We start from the raw sequence: 22,548 nt of genomic DNA on the forward strand, positions 1-22,548 counted from the left end.
AAACAAAATACTACCCAAAGGAGACAATCTTCGACTGTAAGGCCCAAAACAATGCATCATGGATTTGTCAAAGTCTAATGGTAGTGAGAGAGGATGTGCAGAAGGGCACCAGGAAGAAAATAGGGTATGGGAGAAGTACAAAAATTTGGAATGACATTTGGATACCAAAGAATCCCCAAGGGAAGTGATAGTGAGAGAGGATGTGCAGAAGGGCACCAGGAAGAAAATAGTGTATGAGAGAAGTACAAAAATTTGGAACGACATTTGGATACCAAAGAATCCCCAACGGAAGCTTGTGTCAACTAGACCTCAAAATTGTTAAGTACAGAAAGTGGAAGACCTGATCCAAGACTTCAAATGTTAGTGTTCAGGCTATTTAATGAAGAAGAGGCCAAGAGAATTCTGAGAATACCCACAAGTCTGGCTAACAGGGAGGATTGTCATTTCTGGATACATAATGCAAATGGCTAGTACACGATTGCATTAGGTTACAAGAAACTTAGCATGCAAGAAAGAAATCAATGCCAAAAAGGGCAGCCAGGAGAAGAATCCAGCTTGGAAGAAAAACACCTCTGGAAACACCTATGAAAATTCAATGCAATGCACAAGTTGAAGATCTTCATTTGGAAATGTTTGAATAAAGCTTTACCATTGAATAAAGTTATTTTCAATAGAACAAAGAAGGGATCTCCAATATGTGAAAGCTGTGGTGAAGACATAGAAACAATGGAACATCTGCTCTTTCACAGCAGAATTGCTGAGGAAGTTTGGCACCTATCACCAGTGAAACGGGATGGAATTGAAGACCAAAGAGGGAACTTTAAAAGATGGTGGAATGCTCTAATTGAAGCCAGGAGTAGACCTGCAGGAATGGAACATATTCCACTAACCGTAAATATTCTTTGGCAAATCTTGAAGGCAAGAAATGAGAGAGTATTTAAAGAGAGCAGAAGACCGTCATTCAAGATTATTCAGAGAGCTCAGTAAGCACTCAAAGAATATAGCGCAGGGAATAGTCTGTTGGACAATGTAGTGGCTCTTAAACTTGCAATGATCAAAGCAAGAGAACAACAATGGAGGAGAATTGAGCCTTTGCTCACTAATTGTATGGTTCATACACAAATATAATAAAATCGTCTATCGTTTCTAGAAAAAAAAAATAATGAGAATTTACAGATCCTATTCATCAAATGTATGATTCAGCACACAACAGTTGCGTCCTTGTCACAATCCAAATGCAACTCGCTGAACATAATCCTGGCGTCTCTTTGAAGGCATCCTTATCAATCCTGTAATTTGCAGCTCAGAGACTGCCCTGCAGAACCTGGCTCTATAGAAATAATTAAGGATATCAATACGAAGAATCACCAGATTTTGTGCCTAATCTTCAAGTAAACTTTCAATGCAACATCTATTGCTGAGAGATGCATAATTAGAAGTCTACACAGGACTGCAGGAACTCAAATAAATATATGTGCACTTTGTCCACATTCACTATGCGAGTTAAAAATGTTCATTTATGCAAAATAAGCGTTGGATGTTTTAGGGGGAGTGGGGCATTGCAAGCTTGTATGTAGCATTTAGGTTTGTGAAGATCATATTTCTCTTTCATGTGCAAAAAATAACTGTGGTCAATGACAATGCTAGAAATTAAGGAGACTCTGAGACCAGCTATGATTCTGAAAGACAACTTCTGGAACATTAAATGTGAGTCGTAGAGAGCCCTAACAAAGTACATACTTCCTAGAATAATGACAAACCACTGGGGAAACCTGTAGAATAGCATGAATTGACGACTTCTGGATGCAATATAAACACATAACCAATGCTTTCACTGACGCGATATCCTTAATAGTCCGTGAAAAAAAAAGGTTAAAGAAAACAAATAAGCAGACAATGTCTACGATAATTTGAAAGATGACAATAAACATGCACAAAGGAAAAGTGAAAGGATACTGAATAGATGCTTCGCTTATCTTTTGTGGTTCATTCGAAGGTTTTCTCTTCTTTGGTGAGGGTGACTGTGACTGCTTCAATCTACTTTTAGTTCTCGTGCCTGACTTAGAGATTGTCACTTTAAAAGATTGAAACCAGTCATGGATATTGATAAGGTCACCATGTTCTTGAGCTAAGCTATATCTGAGAAAATATGTGAAAATAACCCTGTCAAACTGGTGACTCAGGACAGCATGTACGGAAATTTTGTCAATATAATTTACATATCCTTGACATAAGAAAAGGTAATGAGCTTTTGTTGCAATAGATTATTACACAGGCAGATAACTCTTAAATCTATCTGAATTAAACTATGAACAAAATCTAATTGAGAAACTTAGATAAGACTTACATTATTGAGGTATCATGTATGGATGGCAATGACATGCAGGCATTTTCTCTGCAGCAACTACACTTGAGGAATTTCTGAGACTCCAACAGATCAATTTGAATTCTTGTCCTAGGATCTCCAATCAAGGCCTAACACGAAGCAGAAAAAGACAAGTAAGCCAATGGATATTACTTGTTTCACTTTTTATTATCAAAATACCAAATAAGAAATTTTACATGGTAACCCCATAATGAAATTACAATAGCAGGTACCCAGCACAAGATCTATGAAATTTGTCTGAGTTCTACATGGAGAATTAAGGAAGCTTTAGTGGTGCTATAGGCTGTTTGGATTATTAGAAACTGGCTTACTCTAACTAAGAAATTGCAGGAGTCACTGCTAGGGAAGATAGTCCACTGAGATTGTGGTGCTAAATAAGGAACCCTTTTATTATTGCATAACTGTTAGTTTTTGAATCTGATGCAAGCAAAGAAGCAAGAACACCAACTGTTCTATTGTGGAATACTGGAACTTCAACTTCAGCATGAACAAAAACAGACGTGCTCTCAGAATAAAATCTTAATTAGTACAAAGAGAAGTAGAATTTTGGGTGCAAAAGGATAACAATAAAGTACTACATATATCCATTTTTTTGTGGTGCCCTATACTAGTTTTGGTACATAATCCTCACTGGTCAAACCTATTATTAATACTTAGGAAGCTTCCCTACTAAATAACCACCCTGTATACTCGCAGTCAATTTAAGTGTATACAATTTAAAGCCAGTGGACTACAGTAAAGACATTCTTAGAAGCAAGATTGAGCTTCTCACATGATTTGTCTTCTTCAGTCTTATTTTTTACAAGGGACACTCCTCTCTTATCATTCTCTGTACTCTGATAAGGTGTTTTCTATCTGTAAAAGCTCTCTCATACAAGATAATACCAGCTAGATTGAGCTTCTTCACTTTCATCAGACACACACATAGTTTTTGGAATTCCACACCCAAGTACGCTGTATAACAATAACTACATGTATTCCATATAGTTACAACTACAGGCTTATAAATTACTAGCCTAGATTGTACTCTTGTTCACTCTGTTAGAAGTAGACTATCTAACTGGATTCACTAGACAATTTCCAGAGAATCAAAAGAGAGAGATATTGGGTAATGAAGTTAACCTCCAAGCTAAATTTACTAATTAATTGGATCAAATCTGGTGCCCTGCAATGCTACATATAATATGATTTTAAACCACTTAAGAGTTTGAAGAGAACTCCAAAATGTCTAAAACAGTCTTTGAAAAGAATGGGAAGATTGGATAAGTGGAAACCTGTAAGCTAAAACAAATACATGATCAAAGTAATCCTCGAAACTTAACTGATTGAAGTTTGTCAACATTCTTGAAGCAGATAACTTCATGCAAAGGAATACACTCAATTGGCTGCATGTATTCCCTGGAAAACATCAAAAGTTGGTAAAACTTCAACAAGGAGAGCGCACAAATAAAAGTAAAACCACGAATATCAGTTAATAATTTTTAACATAAGCTGCAGCAGTCTACACAAAAAGTTACATAAACTCTCTCTACATGGGCCTGCAAATCTGTGTGTGGCTAAAAATAGGTATAACGATACAGCAGAATAAACATAAATCATCAGCAAAATAGGCTTTTGCTCCAGTTTCAAGAATTGTTTAATTTGCAGCATATTTGGTAACTCTCTTTTAAGCACTTACAGATTTTAAATGTTCCATTGTGTAGAGTTATCATAGATATGTTTACAAGACCTTTAGACAGGAGTTGAATTTTGAAATTAATAGGATCAAGATAGGAAGAACATAGAAGTTCTAAAATGATGTCCATACTGTGCATTGTGCAGTCTCAAGTACACTTTTCTTGATTGTACTTTTGGTCAGCAAATCGAACAATCACAAGTAGTTTCAGTGACCTTTTAGGTAATTAGAGAGTACCCAAGGTTTTACCTTGCTGCAGCTTTCCAAAGCACCTTTTTCAGGGTTTCCCATTACAGTTTCATCGTCCTCACCATCCCACCAGATATATATTCCCTCTCCTCCCAGTCCCCCAGTTACAGTCTAAATATACATTTCTCTTGACAATTCATCACTCAACAACAAAGGCACCAAATGCATAAAGTAGGAATATGACCTACTTACCGCACCATACAACCGGCCAATCTTGCAGCTTGTTCACTCAGTTTGGCCATATCCTTTCCTGAAATTAAGTTGCCACGAGTTGTATGTATACTATGACAAGAAGAGAAAATGTCCATCAATGTGCTGATGAATGACAAAGTCAACTGTAAGCGATATGTGACATACAACTTGTATATTTGCTATTGATAGAAGAACTGGATAAATATAGGAGCTAAAAGAAACAGTACATGATGGAATTCTGGGCATTCTGAGGAGAGAAGAATAAAAAGGAATAAATATGAATCAAAGCTTAAAAAATCCATGTGCCAAGTATTAAAGTTAATACTTTTAAACAGAAAAGCCCTATCTCCATTTATGTAACAACAGAGTAAATGGAAGTAGAGGAGATCAAATTGGCATCATTCTTCTGATCCGACTTTTCTCACCTCACTTGTGAAACTAAAGACCACTGGTTCCTTGGGGATCAATACTTCTACAGCAGTAGCTGAAGATGTTTCCACTTGAAAAATGCAAAAAATATTCGCTAATCATGGAAAGTTTGAATAGGCCCTGGTTCTCTCGTGTGATGGTGTTTAGGCCATCAAATTCAATTTGAAGAACCATTTTCGGACAATATCTGATCCTTACTATTGATACCCTGTTGATTATCTAGTCTTCAATAAAGCATTATGCAAAATTAACTATAGATGCCAATATCAGTGACATGGAAGACAAGAACTGCCTAGTGGACCATGACCAAGAGATTGAAACAATATGCACCCTCATAAAATATACATACCTAGAAACCTCATTTCTGCAATATTCTTAGTATAGGAACCATATGGAAAAGGAAAGGAAATGAGATATCCCAAGCGAATTTTAAAATAACTCTAGTTTTCAAATATTGACTTTGCACCAGAAGCTTCCACAACTAGACTGGCATACACTTTTGAGGAAGAGCTTTCTGATAATATGAAGCACCATCATTCCATCTCCCACTAAAATTATGTAATTATGGTTAAAGGAAAATGGAACTATCACTAGAAAATACCACTATTCATATCAAAGAAAAAATAAGTAGAAACATACTTGGACATGTCCATTGGCTGCATAGACAAATGCATCCTGTCCTCAGACCTTGCCAAAGATTGCAACTCCTTTATTTTCTCATGGACCTGTATGATGGTTTACATAATTAAGGCTACATCAAGCATCAATTGATGTACAGGCCAAGTAGAAGAAAGATTGATTTAAGTCTGCTATCAAGTAGCACTGCAGACTTCCCCGGCCACAAGAATGCAAGTCATAGTTGAAAGGTAAAGACATGCTGAAAAATGCAAAATAGAAAAGGAAGAATCCAAGTACACAGAAAGGGTAAAATTTCCACAAGAATCTGCTGTAAAAGTAAGTGTGAGAACATGACCAGGGCATTTTAAGACATTAAAGCATGTATATGGCTAATTGTTAGATGCCAAGTATACAGAGACTGCAAGATGCTACTGTACAAGCACCCAACTTTTCTTGCAAATACAAAGATCATAAGGGCAAATATCTCAAATAAAATAGAACAAAACTTCGTTGTTAAGACAAATTGATGAGTGGTGGAGCCTAAATCTGTTGATTACTAAGCTATATGTGATATCAAGAAGAACATGCATTAGCATAAACTCAAAGCTTTTGGACAATTGACATGCATGAGTTTGAAAGATACTGCACTAAGATTGAAAAAAAAATAATAACCAACATCCCAATTCAAATAGGAGGATCAGATGTGATCTGAAAAGAAATATACATGACAACAGGAGCAAAAGTATTTTACATGGTTTGCAACATGATTACCTCAAGTATTACACAATAAAGAAATTTACAAAAGGAATTTCTAGTTATAAACTTTTAAAAGTTTAAGGCAGTAACAATTCAACGCTGTAAAAATCATCTTCTCCTCTTTTGACACCAAGGACAGTATTCATTGCTAATAACCAGAAATATAGTTTTGAATGTCATTGACACTGACTATTTTGGTAGAGAACTCAGAACCATAAGAAATTTAAAGTAAAACTTAGAACATCCCAATTTGCTTCCAAAGTCAACTGGGATTCCCAGATCTTAAGAAAACAAATTGGCCGTGCAAACCTAATTCCTTCAGGAAAGAAAATCTCTATGTTTGCATTTCATCTTTGGACAACTGGTCTTTCTATGAACAGTCAATAATCGATTAGCAATGATGAAGTATTTGTTTTCTCTTCTAAACAAGTTTGCTAAGTGAAAAATTTGCCAAGTAAAAATCTCTATGTTTGCATTTCATCTTTGGACAACTGGTCTTTCTATGAACAGTCAATAATCCATTAGCAATGATGAAGTATTTATTCTCTTCTAAACAAGTTTGCTAAGTAAAAGTTTGGTTTCTAACATTATCATTTGTAAGTATTAACACCTTATGCATATAAAATCTTTAACTCGTAATACCGACAAACATTACAGGAAAATCTAAACCCCTAGTCAAGTGGGGTCCCGAAATTAACATAGCTAGAATCAACCCTGACAGAACTGGTTTTAATTTCCTAACTACTCAAAATCCTACAACAGTAATAACTACTATAATGTTCCTCACAAGATATGTAAACCTTCTCATGAGAGGAAAAGGACATGGCCAGAACACAAAAGGATCAGTGCAATCCCTCATGATATATCTATCCAATAGATAATAGATTTGCATGCATGATCTTACCACAAAATGGAATAAACCTCGCAGAAATTGAATCTAGAAAAAGATTCCAAAAAAATTAACAAACTAAATACATTTTAGTAAGATAATTCTTCTTTTATCTTAATATCTTCATTCCAAGTTCCAATTAACAACAGTATTAGACCATCAAAGAAAAGCAAGATAATTCTTGCCAACCATTTCACCTTTTATTGTAACTCTAAATACATTTTAAAATCACCAGAATAGATTAAAGCTTGCAGAAAAAATTATATAAGCACAAATTAAAAAAATGACAGATTGAAAATGGACTTGACAAATTCAATAATATCAAGGTCCAACAAGTAGATAGTATAATCAGTCACTATCTGTCGTTTAGAAGTTTATTGAACAATAAGGCTATCTAACAAGGACAGATTACTTGCCAGGGGAATTGATGTGGATCTGATGTGCGTTTTATGTTCACAAGCTGCTAAAACACTAGATCCTTTATTCTTCTTGTGTTTCTCTTACCTTGTTCAGAAAGCTATTTGAGAAGTGTCTATTGTTTAAGCCCATTGCAGGATGGACCGGTAAGTTGCAACATATATCCCACATTGCTCTCAGGACAATTTTATAAGTTGTATAGAAGGATAGCTCTTGCTACTGCTGTATATGAGTTGCGGAGGCAGAGGATAATAACATGATTTTGTTAGAAAATTCAAGCAATTAAATGTCACCATTATGAAACTGGATTTTTTTATCTTTCTTGCCTTTACTAAGATTAAAATCAAAATAGTTGGCCCTCCTTTTTCACTTGGATTTCTTCTGTTTCATTCATTTAGATCAAACCCTCTTCTTCTGACCAGGCCTATCAACCACTCAGCCATCTCTCCTAGCAGAATTACTTGGAATAGTTCTACAAATTTCTACTAGCATTGCTAGCTGAATGAGGAAATGCAATCTGCCCAAAAAAAGTAAGATATTCCACACGTTTTGACAAAACTGAATCCTGCTTCCTAGATTCACCGATATTGGATCAATTGAACGCACTTCTAATGTTGCTTAGACATGTTTCAGGACTCAGCAAAAGGTCATTGATGGGTATCAGAAGCATTTTGCTTGGTTGGAGACCAGCGACTAGGCAGCAGGCTAAATAGAATTTCTGTTTGGAACTAGGAATCTCTCTTGCTGTTTTTTTATCCTGTTTTGACTGTTTTTGTACGTAGTGTAGCAGTTTTGGTTTTCCTACTGTACACAATGACTTTTTCAATTGCAATGGCCTAAAAATCCCTGACTTTTGGTACTGGGGGTATCAATAAAAGATATGGAACTTAAAAAAAAAAAAAAAAGAAGATAATTCTCCACTCTTAACAGCTCAAAGCAGTTAAGCAGTTAATCTTATAGCTGAAACTATTGAAAATGCACATTACTTCATCTATGTGACAGAACACATGAATAAAATGATCACAACCATGATTCGCTCAATCATCAAGTGGGACTCAGACTACTGTTTATAACCATTGTCAACCAAGTTGCTTAAATAGTTTGATCTATTACTTTGGTCCAAGAAGTTTGCTAGGCGTGACCCTTTCTAATAAAATATGGTTATAAATTGCAAATAAGATGCTTAGTTCTGTGACCAAATGACATCTTTAGAAGCAATCATGATGTTCATATTCAAAGAAAACTTCTAATCTTGGTTTCAGATGACTAAACAAATAAATGATATGGACATCCCAAAATAAGAGCTACAAGAGCTCTATCAACAACAAGAAGTTACTACCACAAGAAGGCCTCAACTTAAAGTAAAGAAGAACAATAAGCTCACCTCACTTGTGCCATTGGTCAGTTCACTCCATTTCATCAGCAACTGCCACAACTCCTTAGCTGGTAAATCCCTAAGAATACAACAAATCAATTGGTTGATGACGCTATGATTCAATGGCATGACATAAATATTTTTGTGACAAGTTTGTCCCACATACAGTGTATGTGATTGGTTAATAGCAATTTTGTGCAGTACTCCAATCTTAGCATGTTTAAGAGCACGATATCAACACATCAATTTTTTGGGCAGTTAGGTTTAAAGTATACAGTTCATTGGTCAATTCATTAATGAGAAAGACACCTCAGACATTTGCCATCAAGAGGGAATATCACAGAAAACTGAATACCCTAAGCTTTAATAGTGCACAATGTAAAACAAGAATTTCACTTGAAAAATTGAGAGCAGTACATGGAGATGAGAAGTTGTATTAGTTGATTTGACAAAATAAAAAAATATCATGTAGCTGAAGGTTACATTTAATCCACTTGGGCAGAAAAGATGTCAACACCCTATCCACATCATGCTAATGTCCAAATATATATATATATATATATATATACCTTCAATATTCAGAACTAAACTCTATCAAGAGTAACTATCCGGATTGCTGGAATACATAAAAGAAACATGGACTATGAAGCTTCTTTTAGGCATCCTAAAATGATTTCCAGGCAAAAAACAGACAATGAACAATTGCTTTAAATTCTACTGCCTGGAGTCATATTCAATTACTAGGTTTCTACAAACCTTCATTTCTTTGATCTACTTGACATACAAAATATCTTATGGATTAAAATGCTTAAAAATGAGGCTGCATTTGTCTATTTAAGTCTTTGTGAACAAGATTAAGAGCTCGAACATCTGTACTTCATCTAGGTCAAGCTGCAGCTGAGTGAACTAGAGCACATGTTTAAAGAAAAGCACGGAGATTTAGTTGCCTAGAACACTGACAAGACAGAACAGAATTCTGGATGTACTTCTTAGCTCAATGAAATGAAATAATTTAATGTGTTCCTAACCAAAAGAAACTGCAACCACATACCTTAGTCCACGGGCTGCCTGACAAATGGAACCGCACATTTCCAAGGAAGGATGCTTTCCCAATAAACAGTGACTTTTTGAACACAGGCTACCACTGTATCTGGATGCAACCTGATCACCAGAAGCCTCAGCCTTGTACAGCTGAGGATCAAGAACCTCACAGTATAAATCCAACAATTTAGTTTTCTGATACTTTGCAGCTTCATAAATGCACTGCAACAAAGTTTATCTGTCAAAAATTGGTGAAATGATTGCTAGACCTAACTTCCTTAAAATAAGTATTCACCAAAAAAAACATCTCTCAATATATAAAACCGGAGAAGGATACAGGGCAAGAAGAAAAAACTATAACATAATTCTCAAAAAAAATTTTAAGTTTAAACAAGAGTGAAGGGTGTTAAAAAAACTATTTGGATGCAAAATAATGAGATGCCACTAAGGCTACAAGTGTAACCAAAATATCTCCAAGACTGATATAGATAAATGAGATGCCAATAAGCCTGCAAGGGCAAATGTTGTGCTTTATATTCTTAATAATAACTGCACAGAAATTCATTTCAAACCGCAGAATATTAAGCGAAAATACTAGAAGGATAACCATGTAGCTAACCCATATTAAATCAATTAGTAACACTAAAATGTTCCAGCTGTCTGCCAATAACCAAGAAGCTACAGTAAAGATGCTAGCAATAGCCGAGAATGGAGAATAAAATGTACCATAACCAAAGAGCTCCATAGATGCCAATGCCTCTGTATTTCTGTCAGATCATGGAATATATCTCCATCTGGTTCAACTTGATTATTCCTACCAAAATATGTAAACCAAACTTAGAAAGCCATACTCTCTTTCTGTGATATCATGTATTCATTGTTCATCAGAAGACTAAAGTTCAGAAACAGCTTCCTTAGGTACCTAAGCTGAGATGGAAGACCAAAGGCCTGCTTGACTATACTTCCTTGGAGTGAAGCAATAGTACCATAGCTCAGGTCCTAGGACAATCAATAGCATGACATATGAGACATATTTTTCTTCTGATTCAAAGCTTACTAGCCATCAAAGCCCAAATGGCTAAAGAATTTGTTTATGCCTAATTACTTTCTCAACACCATCAACCAAAGCTCAACTGCCTAAGAAACCAGAGTACAACATGACAAAATAGATACCAAAGTGGAAATACAATCCTACGAGCAGTCCCACGTTAATGAGGTTGAAGTACCCCAAAAAAAAAAGAACTAAGAAAAGTCGACACATAGATCTTACATGAGAGTATTTATTCTCTAGTAACCCAGAAATTGCAAGGCCTGATGGATATAAGATGAAATGCTGGGCACAGGCCATCTGCAATGGACAGGTTATTGGAAGAAGAAAACAGTTAAAAAGACACATAAGCATTGTGTTTGGCTTCAGTAAGCTATCTTCAAGACATACACTGCATACCAACCTTGAAGGCTCTAATAAATGATGTAAGTGTTCCGTCTTCCCTTAAGAAGTAGTTTCTGAGGAAAGTTGCTACCTCATGGCCCAAGCAGAAACAAGTACCATATTTAACAAGGACAGACTCGATGACTGCATCCATCCTCTCAGTTGGTGATTCCAACACAAATTTAGAAGGTGACAGATACTGAAGTGTGCTTGAAGGCAATATATCTCTCAGTGCATCAACAATGGTTGTGACTCCCATTATCAGGATTATAGGAAGTTTAACAGTCCATTCACTGATAAGAGCATATCAGTAAGCATGTTAATACACCGCAGAAAACAAAATGTTGCCAAAACCAAAGCACATTGAGGAGTTCACAGACAAACATGCATGTTGCAAAAATCTGTGTAACAGAACTTCCTATTTCTGTTTATAGAGGGCTATTTGACAGCTCAGCATCTGGCTAGTGCAAGTCTTTAATTTTTGTAATATGCAATAAGAAGCTTCACCAGTTAAACTTATGTTCAAGATAGTGAAAAGGAATAATCACAATACGCATGCAGAGATACATACTTTGTATGAAAAACCTTATTTGTCGAAACGGCATCTAGTTTTCGGTCAATTGAATGGGGAAAGGATGATTAACCTAGTAATGCTAAATTTCTTAGTTGAGAAAAGGAAGGTTGCCTCTGCAAGAAAGAACTATATGATGTCTGATCATCCAGAATGGACAACAGAGGTTCAAGGTTTAAATTGCGCTACTTCATGTTGTCTACAAACGATTCAGAAAAATTAGGCAACTGGATTAATCAAGCCCAAGAAGTTCGTCTTTGTGTTTTTAACAAATTTATGTGATTACCTCACCACTATAGTTAGCTTCATCAGCTATTACTAGCCATCACCTATTTGATACACACAACGAGTTTTGCAATTCATATTGGGTAACTAACACAAATCAACACAACTATTTACTTTTCATGAGGAAGCAATATAACAATTAGTGTAGTAGAATTTGCTTTTCAACCTAAGACGGTTGTACATGCAAACTTGGCAATGGGGTTTTTCAACATCGTGTAAGCCTATCTAATGCAGAATCCATATGCAAAATTTACGTTAGCTCACAGTCAGTCCATGGATAACATTCAGTTGTGATTAAAACTGCAGATTGTAAGTAGTAATCCTATAATTCATCAAAATTTTAGCATCCAAAAAACCTGAAAGGAAAGTCAGCAATCAAAATTGATTGCAGGAATGATAAGTGAAAGACAGCACAATGACAAATTATTAATGGTAGTTATAAAAAACTGCTATTTCAATTCCAAGATGAACTAAGAATGAAAAGATGGAAGTAAAGGCAGGAAATTTTACCACAAGTTTCAGCCAACCTATCAACTGAGGAGAGCATGTTTTCTAAGAAAGATAATTAAGAAACTAATGTCAACTGAGAAAAGGATGTCTTCTAAGAAAGATCATTAAGAAACTAACGTACCTTAATAGAGTGATGAAATCAGACAGGACAGACTCACAGCACCTCTCTATACCCTCAATAATCACAATAATAGGGTTTTCGTATCTATCTTGTTCATGATACCATGAAGCTAAGCTAGAAATATCAGCAGCCTAGGGAACCCAAAAATGACAACATGAATATGTATCACAAAGCATTTTAACTGACACAATTAATTCAGGCCAAAACACACAGGGATAGCTTTGTCACTTACATCGGTGCTACCCGTTAGAAACTGCCGCAACAAATTTCTGAGACAATTACTTATTCCATTCTTCTCATAAAAGTCCAAGGATGAAAGATTAGCTACATGGCATCCGCAAGACTTCAGATGTTGCGCGAGCTCCGTAAATGTGGGAATATCATCAACAAACTCCATATTTTCTGCAGATGGTCAACCACATCCTCAATTACAGAACATGAAATGAACAGAAAAAAATGCTTTTGAAATTACAGATTTTATTGGGGCAGCATAAATACGCATGAGGTTCAAAACCTGAACCAGTCGACTGCACTCAAATACCAGAGCCCTAAACTTGAATCCAAACTAAATGACTTTTTATTCAAAAAGAAAATAAGTCCTTTTCACATTTTCACAGATTCCAAAGTATCCCTTTTCATGAGATATTCAAAGAAGAGCTTTGTCACTTTTCATTAAGATAATTAAGATTTTAACAGCAAGAATGAAGACCATAGAGAAACAGGATATACAGTAATGATTAGCACAAAATCATCAGTAGTCAAATTTTGACGGGACATGTGAAACAGAAGACATGATATTCAATTGAGAGAAATACAAAGCAGGGCACCAAAATATTGCACATTCTATTATGTGATTCTAGAAAGTGCAACTTACTAGTACAAACAAGACCAGTAAAGAGTTGCTTAGACAAAGTAAGATGACTGGCTGGAAGTAGAAGAGGATATGAATTTGTTGCCTGCGAGAGATCAGATACTTTGCATGATGAAATAGCATCAAACGACTCGCGTATCCAGCAACCTATCTTATCAAAAACATCGCCATTGATCTCTCTCAACACATCCTGGAATCAATTACTACTTATCAGCAAATTTGACACATCATCATTCTAATTTTTCTACCTTAAGCATAGAGATATTAAGTAGAAAAAGGAGGGCCAACCTTAGTAACAACTTCGATTTTGGACCAAAAGAAATGGAAAGTCTGCAAGCGCATTCCAAAACAATCCAAATCTTCCACAGAGCCATTGTTGGATTTGTGGGGATCTAGAGGTGATAAGTCAATCCTTCTTTTGGTTTTTCCAGAAGTCTTGCGTGGTGGCTGTGATGCCTTGTGCAGAACAAAAAAGGGCTGCAGAAAAGCAAAGAAAAATGTTCAATCAACAGTAGCACTCTAATAAGTCAGACTTATTCAACCTTTAGCCGACATATTAACATTACACGACCACTAAGCAAATTCATTAAAGCGATACCCTCCTGCATGCCTTCAAGCTATAAAAACAGGCATCACTATTACACTGACTGTGATATTTAGACATACTAACCAAGCGTGGCAATCATATTAAACTTCCCCACTTTATTGCCCCCTTTGATTTTTATTCTTTCTTAATTTCAACTTGTTTAGCTAAATGCTCCATGAACTGAGATTAAAAAAACTCCTTAGTCTATTTTGCCTCAGAACTAAGAGTAAAGATACTACATTTGTTGTGATGTGCCACTTCGACCATATTGATAAGCAGTGGTAACTAAAGGTAGAGAATCAAAATACCTGGAGGCTATTTTCATCCACAACTACTGGATTGCTTGTCGCCATGTGAGCTTCAACTCAGGACCAAATCAAGAAACCTGTCTGCATAACAACAGTTACAGAAAAGACAAAGACAATCCCCCAAGAACATCACAAAAACATTGTTAAACTAAAACCCATTGGACAAAATCAATGCAAGGAAAAATACAAGCAAAAACCAGTAAGCAACAGATCTCCGAACCAGTCTTTAGGCAAAACTTGTCTTTTGAAAACCCTTCTAAAGAACAGCGAGTGGGTCCGAGAGAAAAGAAGGAGCAGAAGAGGAATGAAATGGGGAGTGAGAAGGGCGACTGAGGCATCCATATGCAAGGAGCAGGTGAAGGGCGCTTCTTTAGGCCTTGTTTCCAGGAAACCACTGGGGAAAGGAAAGTTACCACCAGGCCTTCTTTAGGCCTTGTTTCCAGGCATCCATTAGGACGATGTCTATTTCAGTCGACAAGAATGGAGGGAAAAGGTGGAGACCGGAGAGGAGAGCGGAAGTGGCTGCTGGGTTGGAGTGGGTATTGGCAATGGGCTACAATGACATAAGTTGTTTCGTTAAAAATGCCATTTGGGTGGATTTTGATAATTGGGTGGGCTGAGTGCTATTCAGTTTTAGAAATTATTATACAGCATCATTCTTCAATTTTTTTTGACTAGATATTCATCTGTGTATTTATACGAGCATTTTTATCTTCTAGATTTTTTTTATCTTTTCCTTTGTAACAAATACTGATATCAAAGAATTTAAAATACTAAGTAAAAATATTGAAGTTAAATACAATAAAAAATTGTTAATTCATGAATGGGATATTCAATTTTGCTTACTTGAATTACTGGTGGAAAACACAATAATTATGAAAATTGAAGTAAAAAAGTTGGTGAAAAAAAGTAGGATTAATTCTTGTTAGAAAAATAAAACACTAAAGACTGAGCAAATAAATTATGAAATATGTACATGTGGCAAAAAGATAGGGCTTCCACTTAGTATAATATTAGAGTAGTCAAGTCACCAACTTGCCATATAGAAAACTGAACAATTAATTATTCAATGACATATTCTATGATATGATAAATTTATTGAAAGTTATGATAGATGTACTAAATTTTAGAAAGACTAGAAAATATTCAAATTTTATTGATAGGACTATATAATCAAACCAAATAATTAACAAGGATAGAAAAAGTGATTGAAAAAGAATTAAAAAACAAAAACAACGAGGTGATTGACGAAAAAGTTTACAAAGGCATAATTAATACAAACTTATATAAAGTCAATAATTAAAGGTTGATTGAAAGTTGCCATAGTTAAGGAAGTGAAAAAAGAAAAAAATGAATAAGTAGGCGAAAAAATAAAGACAGAATTGATTATTACCAAGAACAAAATATTTAAATGCTTTAAAAGTTGCTATAGTTAAGGAAGTCAAAAAAGAAAAGAGAATATGAACAAATAAAGATAGAATTAATTATTACCAAAAATAAAATATGTAAAATCTACTAAATTAAAAAATTAAACTTAGCCATGTGGCAAAAAGATAGAATGTCCACTTGGCGAAAAGTCAGAGTAACCAACTCAACAACCTCTCAAAATAGGAACTAATACTGAATTTTAGAAAGAGTGAAAATTATTCAAATTTTAGTAATAGTAATATATAATAAAATCAAATAATAAGGATAGAAAATGTGATTACGGAAATAATTAAAAAATAGAAAATTTATGAGGTAATTGACAAAAAGGTTTAGAAAGGCATAATTAATACAAATGTATATAAAGCAAGAAATTAAATGATTGATTTAAAGGTGCTATGGTTAAGAAAGTGAAAAAGGAAAAAAAAAAGTGGGTGAAAAAAATAAAAATAAAAATAATTGTTACTAAAAATATACTACTTAAAAACTACTCAAATAAAAAGTTAAAATTGGCCAAATGGCAAAATAAAAACTCCTTCCCTCTCCCCCGCCATTTCCTTCCCCTTCCCTCACCTGGCCACCCTCTTCCCCCGCGCAACCCTGGTCGCACAGCCAGATTTGGTCACGCGACCAGATCTGGTCACTATGATCATTGACCCGCTCTAGTCCGACAACCAGCTTTGCGTTGGTGTAAAGGGAAGGGTGGCAGAGAGAGAGAGGGGCAAGGAGGTGGCTAGAGAGAGAGAGAGAGTGAGAAGAGGGAGACAGGAGAGAAAGGAAGCAAAGCAAAAAAAAGATAGGAGTTGTGCAACAGCGAGGTGGTGCATTGAGGTGGAGGAGGAAGAAAGAGAAAGGAAAGAAGGGAAATTTTGTGTGTGTTTTTGAGTATTTTGAGTGTGCATTTTAAAATTTTTGATAAATTTTTTTAGATTATATAACTAAATTGTTAAAAAAAACTTGGCAAAAATCTCGTTTGCCAACAAGCCCTATATTGTAGAAAGTACTTCCTCATTTTTAATTTTTGGAATTTGTATGAAATTTGCTCTTAATTTTTAGTTTTCACATGACACAATTACATTGAAATTTGTGTTATGAAATGAACATATGATTTGTGCTATTTTAATATTTTTTATTTAATATTGATATACATATTTTTTATGGAATACAATTATATTGAAATTTGCACTATGTAATAAATTATACATCACAAATATGCATAAAATATGTGTCGCTTTCATGTTATCTAATTTAATAAACACACTCTTATAAATGTATATATTAATAAATCTTTTATATATATATATATATTAACAGTGCATATACTATCACGATTTGATACATATATCATATACAAAATTCGAATTTTATCTCAAAGTTGGATTTTTTAATCTTTTTAAATTTTTTTTAGTTATCATGCACTCAATCCTAATAATATATATACCGTTAGTGTATATAAAATTAATCCATCTATATATACATACATACATACATATATACATATGTGTGTGTGTGTGTGCGCTATTCTACTTCTTAGTGATGTTATATATATGAATAATTTTTTCTTGCAACAACAGTTTATATACTAGCTGTCTAGTGCACATGTGGTATATATATCCAAATTTATTAGTATATACACTCTTAATATAAGAGTAATTAACCTGTATATTTTCTAAACTTTCAGATGATTGTTGTCACCCTTTATTTGATAAAATTATGGATGTCACCCTATGGATGATTTGCCACGACTAATGTAAAACAATGATGTGAAGATGTGACAACCCCACCTTCTCCTAAGGCAAACCAAAGGGTTCGGCGAGTAGCCTGCCCAACTCTCGTTAGGACTCAAATACTAACTTATTAATAAACCTTAGTTACAAGTGTAACTACCTTCAAAGCAAGAGTCATATATTCAATACGATAGTACAAAACGATCATTGGACAAACACATAAGATAGTGATCAATTCAATCTTAAGATACACTGTGAGAACCCTGAAAATATATATATAAATATTAGTGCATATTTCATTTGCATTTATAATTCTTTAATAGATTTTAGCATTAAATCTAATTGTTTTTAAATAAGTGCGTAGAAATAAATTTTATGTGCAAAATAAAAGAATTGTGCTAAACTATTAAATTTCCTAGTTTAGTTACATTAAATTCATATTTCGAAGGTAAATTATTTCATTGATTTAACAATTAATTTCTTTGAATTCCGATAGCTAGTTTTAATCGTTAATAATGTTAAGTGTTAATAGGAACCTTAGTAATAAGATGAATTTGGTAAATTCTAGATAAAATCGATACAAGTATACTAAGTTCGCCAAGAACGTAAAAACCTTGAAATTATAAATATACATATATGTACGTGTTGCATGTACATTTTAGATCTTTAATAAACGTTGTTATTATCTGGTCTTAAATAAGTGTGCAAAAATAATTTGTTTTAGATTACAAATAATTCAATTGTGCAAGATATTAGATTATTTGAATTTTTGCCAAGTAAAGGTAATTTTTCTTGATGTTGAGTGTGCCATTGTTTATATTTTAATTCTTTGGTTCCAATAACTAATTTTAAGTATTAACGACGATAGGTGCTAAGGAAAACTAGAATTAAGACGAAACGTTTAGGTTAAAGCTCTTTATAATTATTTTAGGGACGTTGTATCTCGATAATTGAATTTTTCAAGGTTGGTATATTAGTAGGCATTTGATTTATATTTAGGAAATCTTGGAGTTAGTTTAGGATTGAAGGGCTTAAGTGGAAATTTGGATGAAATGTAAAAAGACCAAATTAGCCTTTTCCAAGTTAAAATCACCATGCAGCCACGAAGAAAAAAAAATGCTAGAAGCAACTCATTTCCAAACAATTCCAATTTCTGTCGGTTCATTCCAGCATCTTCCATTTCTTTTGCCGACCAACCCCACTCACGATAACCTCAATATATACACCCCATTAACCATACACTCCACACTATACCATTTCCAATCCACTATAATAGTACACTTCCATTTGCTTTCTGCCGTGAGCTGTGAGGAAACAACTACCTTGGAAGTATCGACCGAGAGGGAGAGCTGAGTGTCTCGTTGTTTCCTTCCGGCCGTAAATTAAAAAGAAGAGGGAGGGAGACCTGCTGTTCACTCTTTAATCTAGCCGTGAGTTAGTGAAGAGGACTGAGAGCTAAACATTCTCCATTTCAGTCGCAAGCTTGGACAAGAGAGAGGAGGAGTGACGGGCTGCATTTCTGGGCTGACCGAGAGGGAAGAGTTTGCAGCAGCTAGTCGTGTGTTTTAGGCTTCAAGCTAAGGTAATTTCTGAACTTATAGGAGATGTTTATGGGTTGATGAAGCTGACTATAAGCGTGCATGTGAGATTGTGTGGCTAGATGATAACTTAAGTTATAGAAAAATCTGTTTGAGAAGAAAATGAAGCTGCCGAGAGCTTGAGCTGGAAATTTTGGTTTTAATTTGCTGGGTTGTGATGATTTGAGCTTAATCTTGGATCAACCTGATAGATAAGTTCCTTACTTAGTGTTGCATGTGAACTTTATGGCTAGGAGTTTCGGTCGCATGGCTGGAAAACTTATTAGAAAATTTCTGGGCTGCTGAACTAATTTTTCCAGATTAGCCGTTGAAGTTGTTTTGGAAATTGCTTGAGTATTTTAGCATGAAATTTGCTGGAACGTGTTTGATTTCCACTTGGTTAGGTGTTTGACTAATTAAAATTAAATGATTAAGCCTTGCATGAAGTGTTTTGGTCCGGCTAAGCTAGAAACAAAAATAAACAAGAAAATCTGCTGCATGCAAGATTATCCAAGAAGAGCCGAATGAATTTCTGGATTTTTGGGATGTTTGTAGTTGTTAATTGAATCTGATTTTGAACGAGAGATGTTAATTAGCTAGCTAAGTGTTTGCATGTTGAACTTGAGTATTTAAAACACTGATTTAGTCAAGGAAAAGTTGGATTGATGATCAATTAGTTGGCTGTAGTTTTTCTTCTTGTTTTGAATGGATTGGTGTTTGAAAGTGAGTATTGGTTGTCAAGAGCTAATGATTGATGAAGCTCTTGACCATTTGAGTAGTTTTGCAATAATTTAATTTTTGGTGAATTTGTTCAAGTGATTGGTTGAAATGCATTTGGAAGGTCCACGATTTGTGATTTGGAATTGTTTTAATACTTTGGACTTCCTTTGGTTGATTTTGATTAGAATTGAATCTGTTGAGACCTAGGGCTAATGATTGATGAAGCCCTAGTGAAATTGATGTTCGAATTGTGTTTTTGCTATATTGGCGACTTGGAATATAATGTGCAAATGAATTGGAATCGTGAAGTCCGTTCTAGTCTTTTGAATTCAAGTATCTTTAAATCAAATCTTGTGGGAATATTTTGCCCTAATATTAAGTTATATATATTAAGTTTAGTACGTTAATATTAAAACTTAGATATTGGGACTTTTAAAACCTTGCCGACTAGTTATGCTTTTCTTTGCTTAAACCAGTTTTATTACTTTTAGGGAGTAATTGCAATAACTACTAAACTTTAAGTTTTCGTAAAATTACCTTAACTAGTTGTTTAGAGAAAATTTGTTAAAAACACTAGATTCGAATAATTTCAAAATAAAAGACATAGAAAATTTGTTCGACAAGAAACCTTGTTTAAAACTAATTTGGCTCTAGTTTGCTTCTAGAAGGGAAATACCTTTAAAAAGAAACCACACGGACCATTTTATTCCTTTCCCAGTTTTAATTTTAAGAGAAGGTTATTGATTTGTTTCGAGGAATTAAGCTAGTTTCATACAAGATAATCTTTTATTTATAAACCAAGGGTTCGTTTAGTAAAACTTATAGTTTTTAAAACTTGAATCTTCTAGGGTTTAACGAAGACGTGGACTACGATTCCCAGCTTGACTTTTGAACTTCACTCGTGGTGAGTGTCCCTGCTTGTTCCACGCCTACTTGGTTAAAGCGCTTTCTTGACTTGATATGTGATAATCGGAAAATGGTTTTTCTGATCCATCGAAGTGGGCAGTGTGTACTTTATCGCACTAGTTCTTTCGAGTGGTGACTTGCTTGAAATATTCTCGTGAAATAGCTTGCTTGTACTTGCTAAGCATTGAGTAGGGGAATGTACCACACCTGAGGGTGGGAGGGCCTCTTATCCTATCTCAAGTGCTAAAACCTTGGAATACTTGCTAAGTACTGAGTAGGGGAATGTACCACACCTAAGGGTGGGAGGGTCTCTTATCCTATCTCAAGTACTAAGTCACCAGGCAGGGGAATGTACCACACCTTAAGGGTGGGAGGGCCTCTTATCCTGACCTGGTAACCACGTGTTGGACATAACGTCGCTGGGTGAATCCCTCGACCAATTTCCTAAGGGTATATCTCGAGTATACTGCTTCCTTTATTTTGTCATGCGGGCCCGGAGCTGGGGTATGTCTGGTGGCCGGAGTAAGAAAAATAAGAGAATCTACATGGACTGTAAGTAGTGAGAGTTGACGGAGGGTCAACTACGATAACTTTTGATCAAGCGAGGCAAATGGCTCCTGAGAGCCCCTGTATCCTACCTTGTGCTGTTATTCGCTTTCCTATTTGTTTACGTTAATTCGAATTCAATACTTGCTATCTGTTTATTTGATTGCATGTTTTGGGGCACCACTGAGCTTTAGCTCACCCCACGTTTATTTGTTTTCCTTGACAGGTCTTGAGGTTTGAGAAATCTGAGCTACTTATATCTTCTTAAGAATGTATCTACTTCGTTTTGTGGCTTGTAATGTATTTGAATTAAACGATATAGTTTTGTTTTGAGATTGCCACTTGAAGCTGGAAAAGTGTAAACCCTGATTATAATATTTGGCTTGTATGTGTATATATATTCGGGCTGTATGAAATTTTATGTTTTGGAAACTGTAAGACTTTACTTCTTGAATGTAACGCGTGAGGTGTTTAGGAGCCGCCGATTGGCTAACTTCGGATGCTGTTATCTTTGAAGTTAATGTGATGTTAACAATTGATTTATTTTGGAAGATTTGCTATTGTAATAGCTTAGGTTAATCTTCGGAAGGTTTTGGGTTAGTGTGCTTGCGTGAGTCCTGGCGAGAGTTAGGCAGACGGCCCGCCAACCCTCTGGTTCGCCTTAGGGGGAAGTGGGGTCGCCACATACACTACTAATTCAGCTTACAAAAGTCGAGTTCCCAACTCACAAAAACAAAATTTAGAGTCGGTACAACTATGCTAAAGCAAAAGATTTAGATAAAACTCGGTACTTCCTGGTCACTCGCCCAAGCGCTAGCGCCTTGTAAGGAAAACAAAATTAAAAGAGTGAGTTTTTGCTCATTGGGGTTCCAAGAAGATCATGGAAACAATAATATAATATTCAAGCCACAAAGAATGTAATTCACCACAAGATCG

General features: G+C 35.1%; 1 protein-coding gene and 1 long non-coding RNA gene across 7 annotated transcripts; one reads left to right on the forward strand and one right to left on the reverse strand.

Annotated features, from left to right (window-relative positions):
- Positions 1-960: 960 nt before the first annotated feature.
- LOC113712476 (origin of replication complex subunit 3) lies at positions 961-17,016 on the reverse strand. Of its 6 annotated transcripts, none has more exons than XM_027235923.2 (18): positions 14,932-17,012; positions 14,712-14,788; positions 14,106-14,294; positions 13,821-14,007; positions 13,179-13,348; positions 12,947-13,077; positions 11,479-11,752; positions 11,298-11,375; positions 10,950-11,026; positions 10,754-10,841; positions 10,038-10,249; positions 8,996-9,065; positions 5,571-5,656; positions 4,503-4,592; positions 3,709-3,784; positions 2,348-2,475; positions 1,957-2,139; positions 961-1,330 (listed from the first exon to the last, which is right to left on the reverse strand). In XM_027235923.2, exons 2-18 carry the CDS (start codon positions 14,754-14,756, stop codon positions 1,225-1,227), a joined length of 2,190 nt encoding a protein of 729 aa, XP_027091724.2. In that variant the 5' UTR covers positions 14,757-14,788; positions 14,932-17,012; the 3' UTR covers positions 961-1,224. The 6 variants fall into 6 exon arrangements, with proteins under 6 accessions (XP_027091724.2, XP_027091723.2, XP_027091725.2 ...); XM_027235922.2 differs by having other exon boundaries at positions 14,712-14,792; XM_027235924.2 differs by having other exon boundaries at positions 14,712-14,792; positions 14,899-17,012.
- Positions 17,017-19,016: 2,000 nt separating this feature from the next.
- Positions 19,017-22,044, forward strand: LOC140015427 (uncharacterized). Its single transcript, XR_011822086.1, has 3 exons — positions 19,017-19,445; positions 21,009-21,064; positions 21,839-22,044. It is a non-coding gene; the product is annotated as an uncharacterized lncRNA (long non-coding RNA).
- The last annotated feature ends 504 nt before the right edge of the window (positions 22,045-22,548 follow it).

Source organism: Coffea arabica, chromosome 10e, assembly GCF_036785885.1.
Source record: "Coffea arabica cultivar ET-39 chromosome 10e, Coffea Arabica ET-39 HiFi, whole genome shotgun sequence".
Classification (NCBI taxonomy): domain Eukaryota; kingdom Viridiplantae; phylum Streptophyta; class Magnoliopsida; order Gentianales; family Rubiaceae; genus Coffea; species Coffea arabica.

Coding starts and splice junctions, on each gene's coding strand:
- LOC113712476 (XM_027235923.2), bottom strand. CDS start 14,756: ATGGCGACAAGCAATCCAGTAGTTGTGGATGAAAATAGCCTCCAG. Junction 10,842..10,949: donor GGTCTTCCATCTCAGCTTAG/GTACCTAAGGAA, acceptor ATATTTTGGTAG/GAATAATCAAGTTGAACCAG. Junction 1,331..1,956: donor ATAAGCGAAGCATCTATTCA/GTATCCTTTCAC, acceptor TTATTTCTATAG/AGCCAGGTTCTGCAGGGCAG.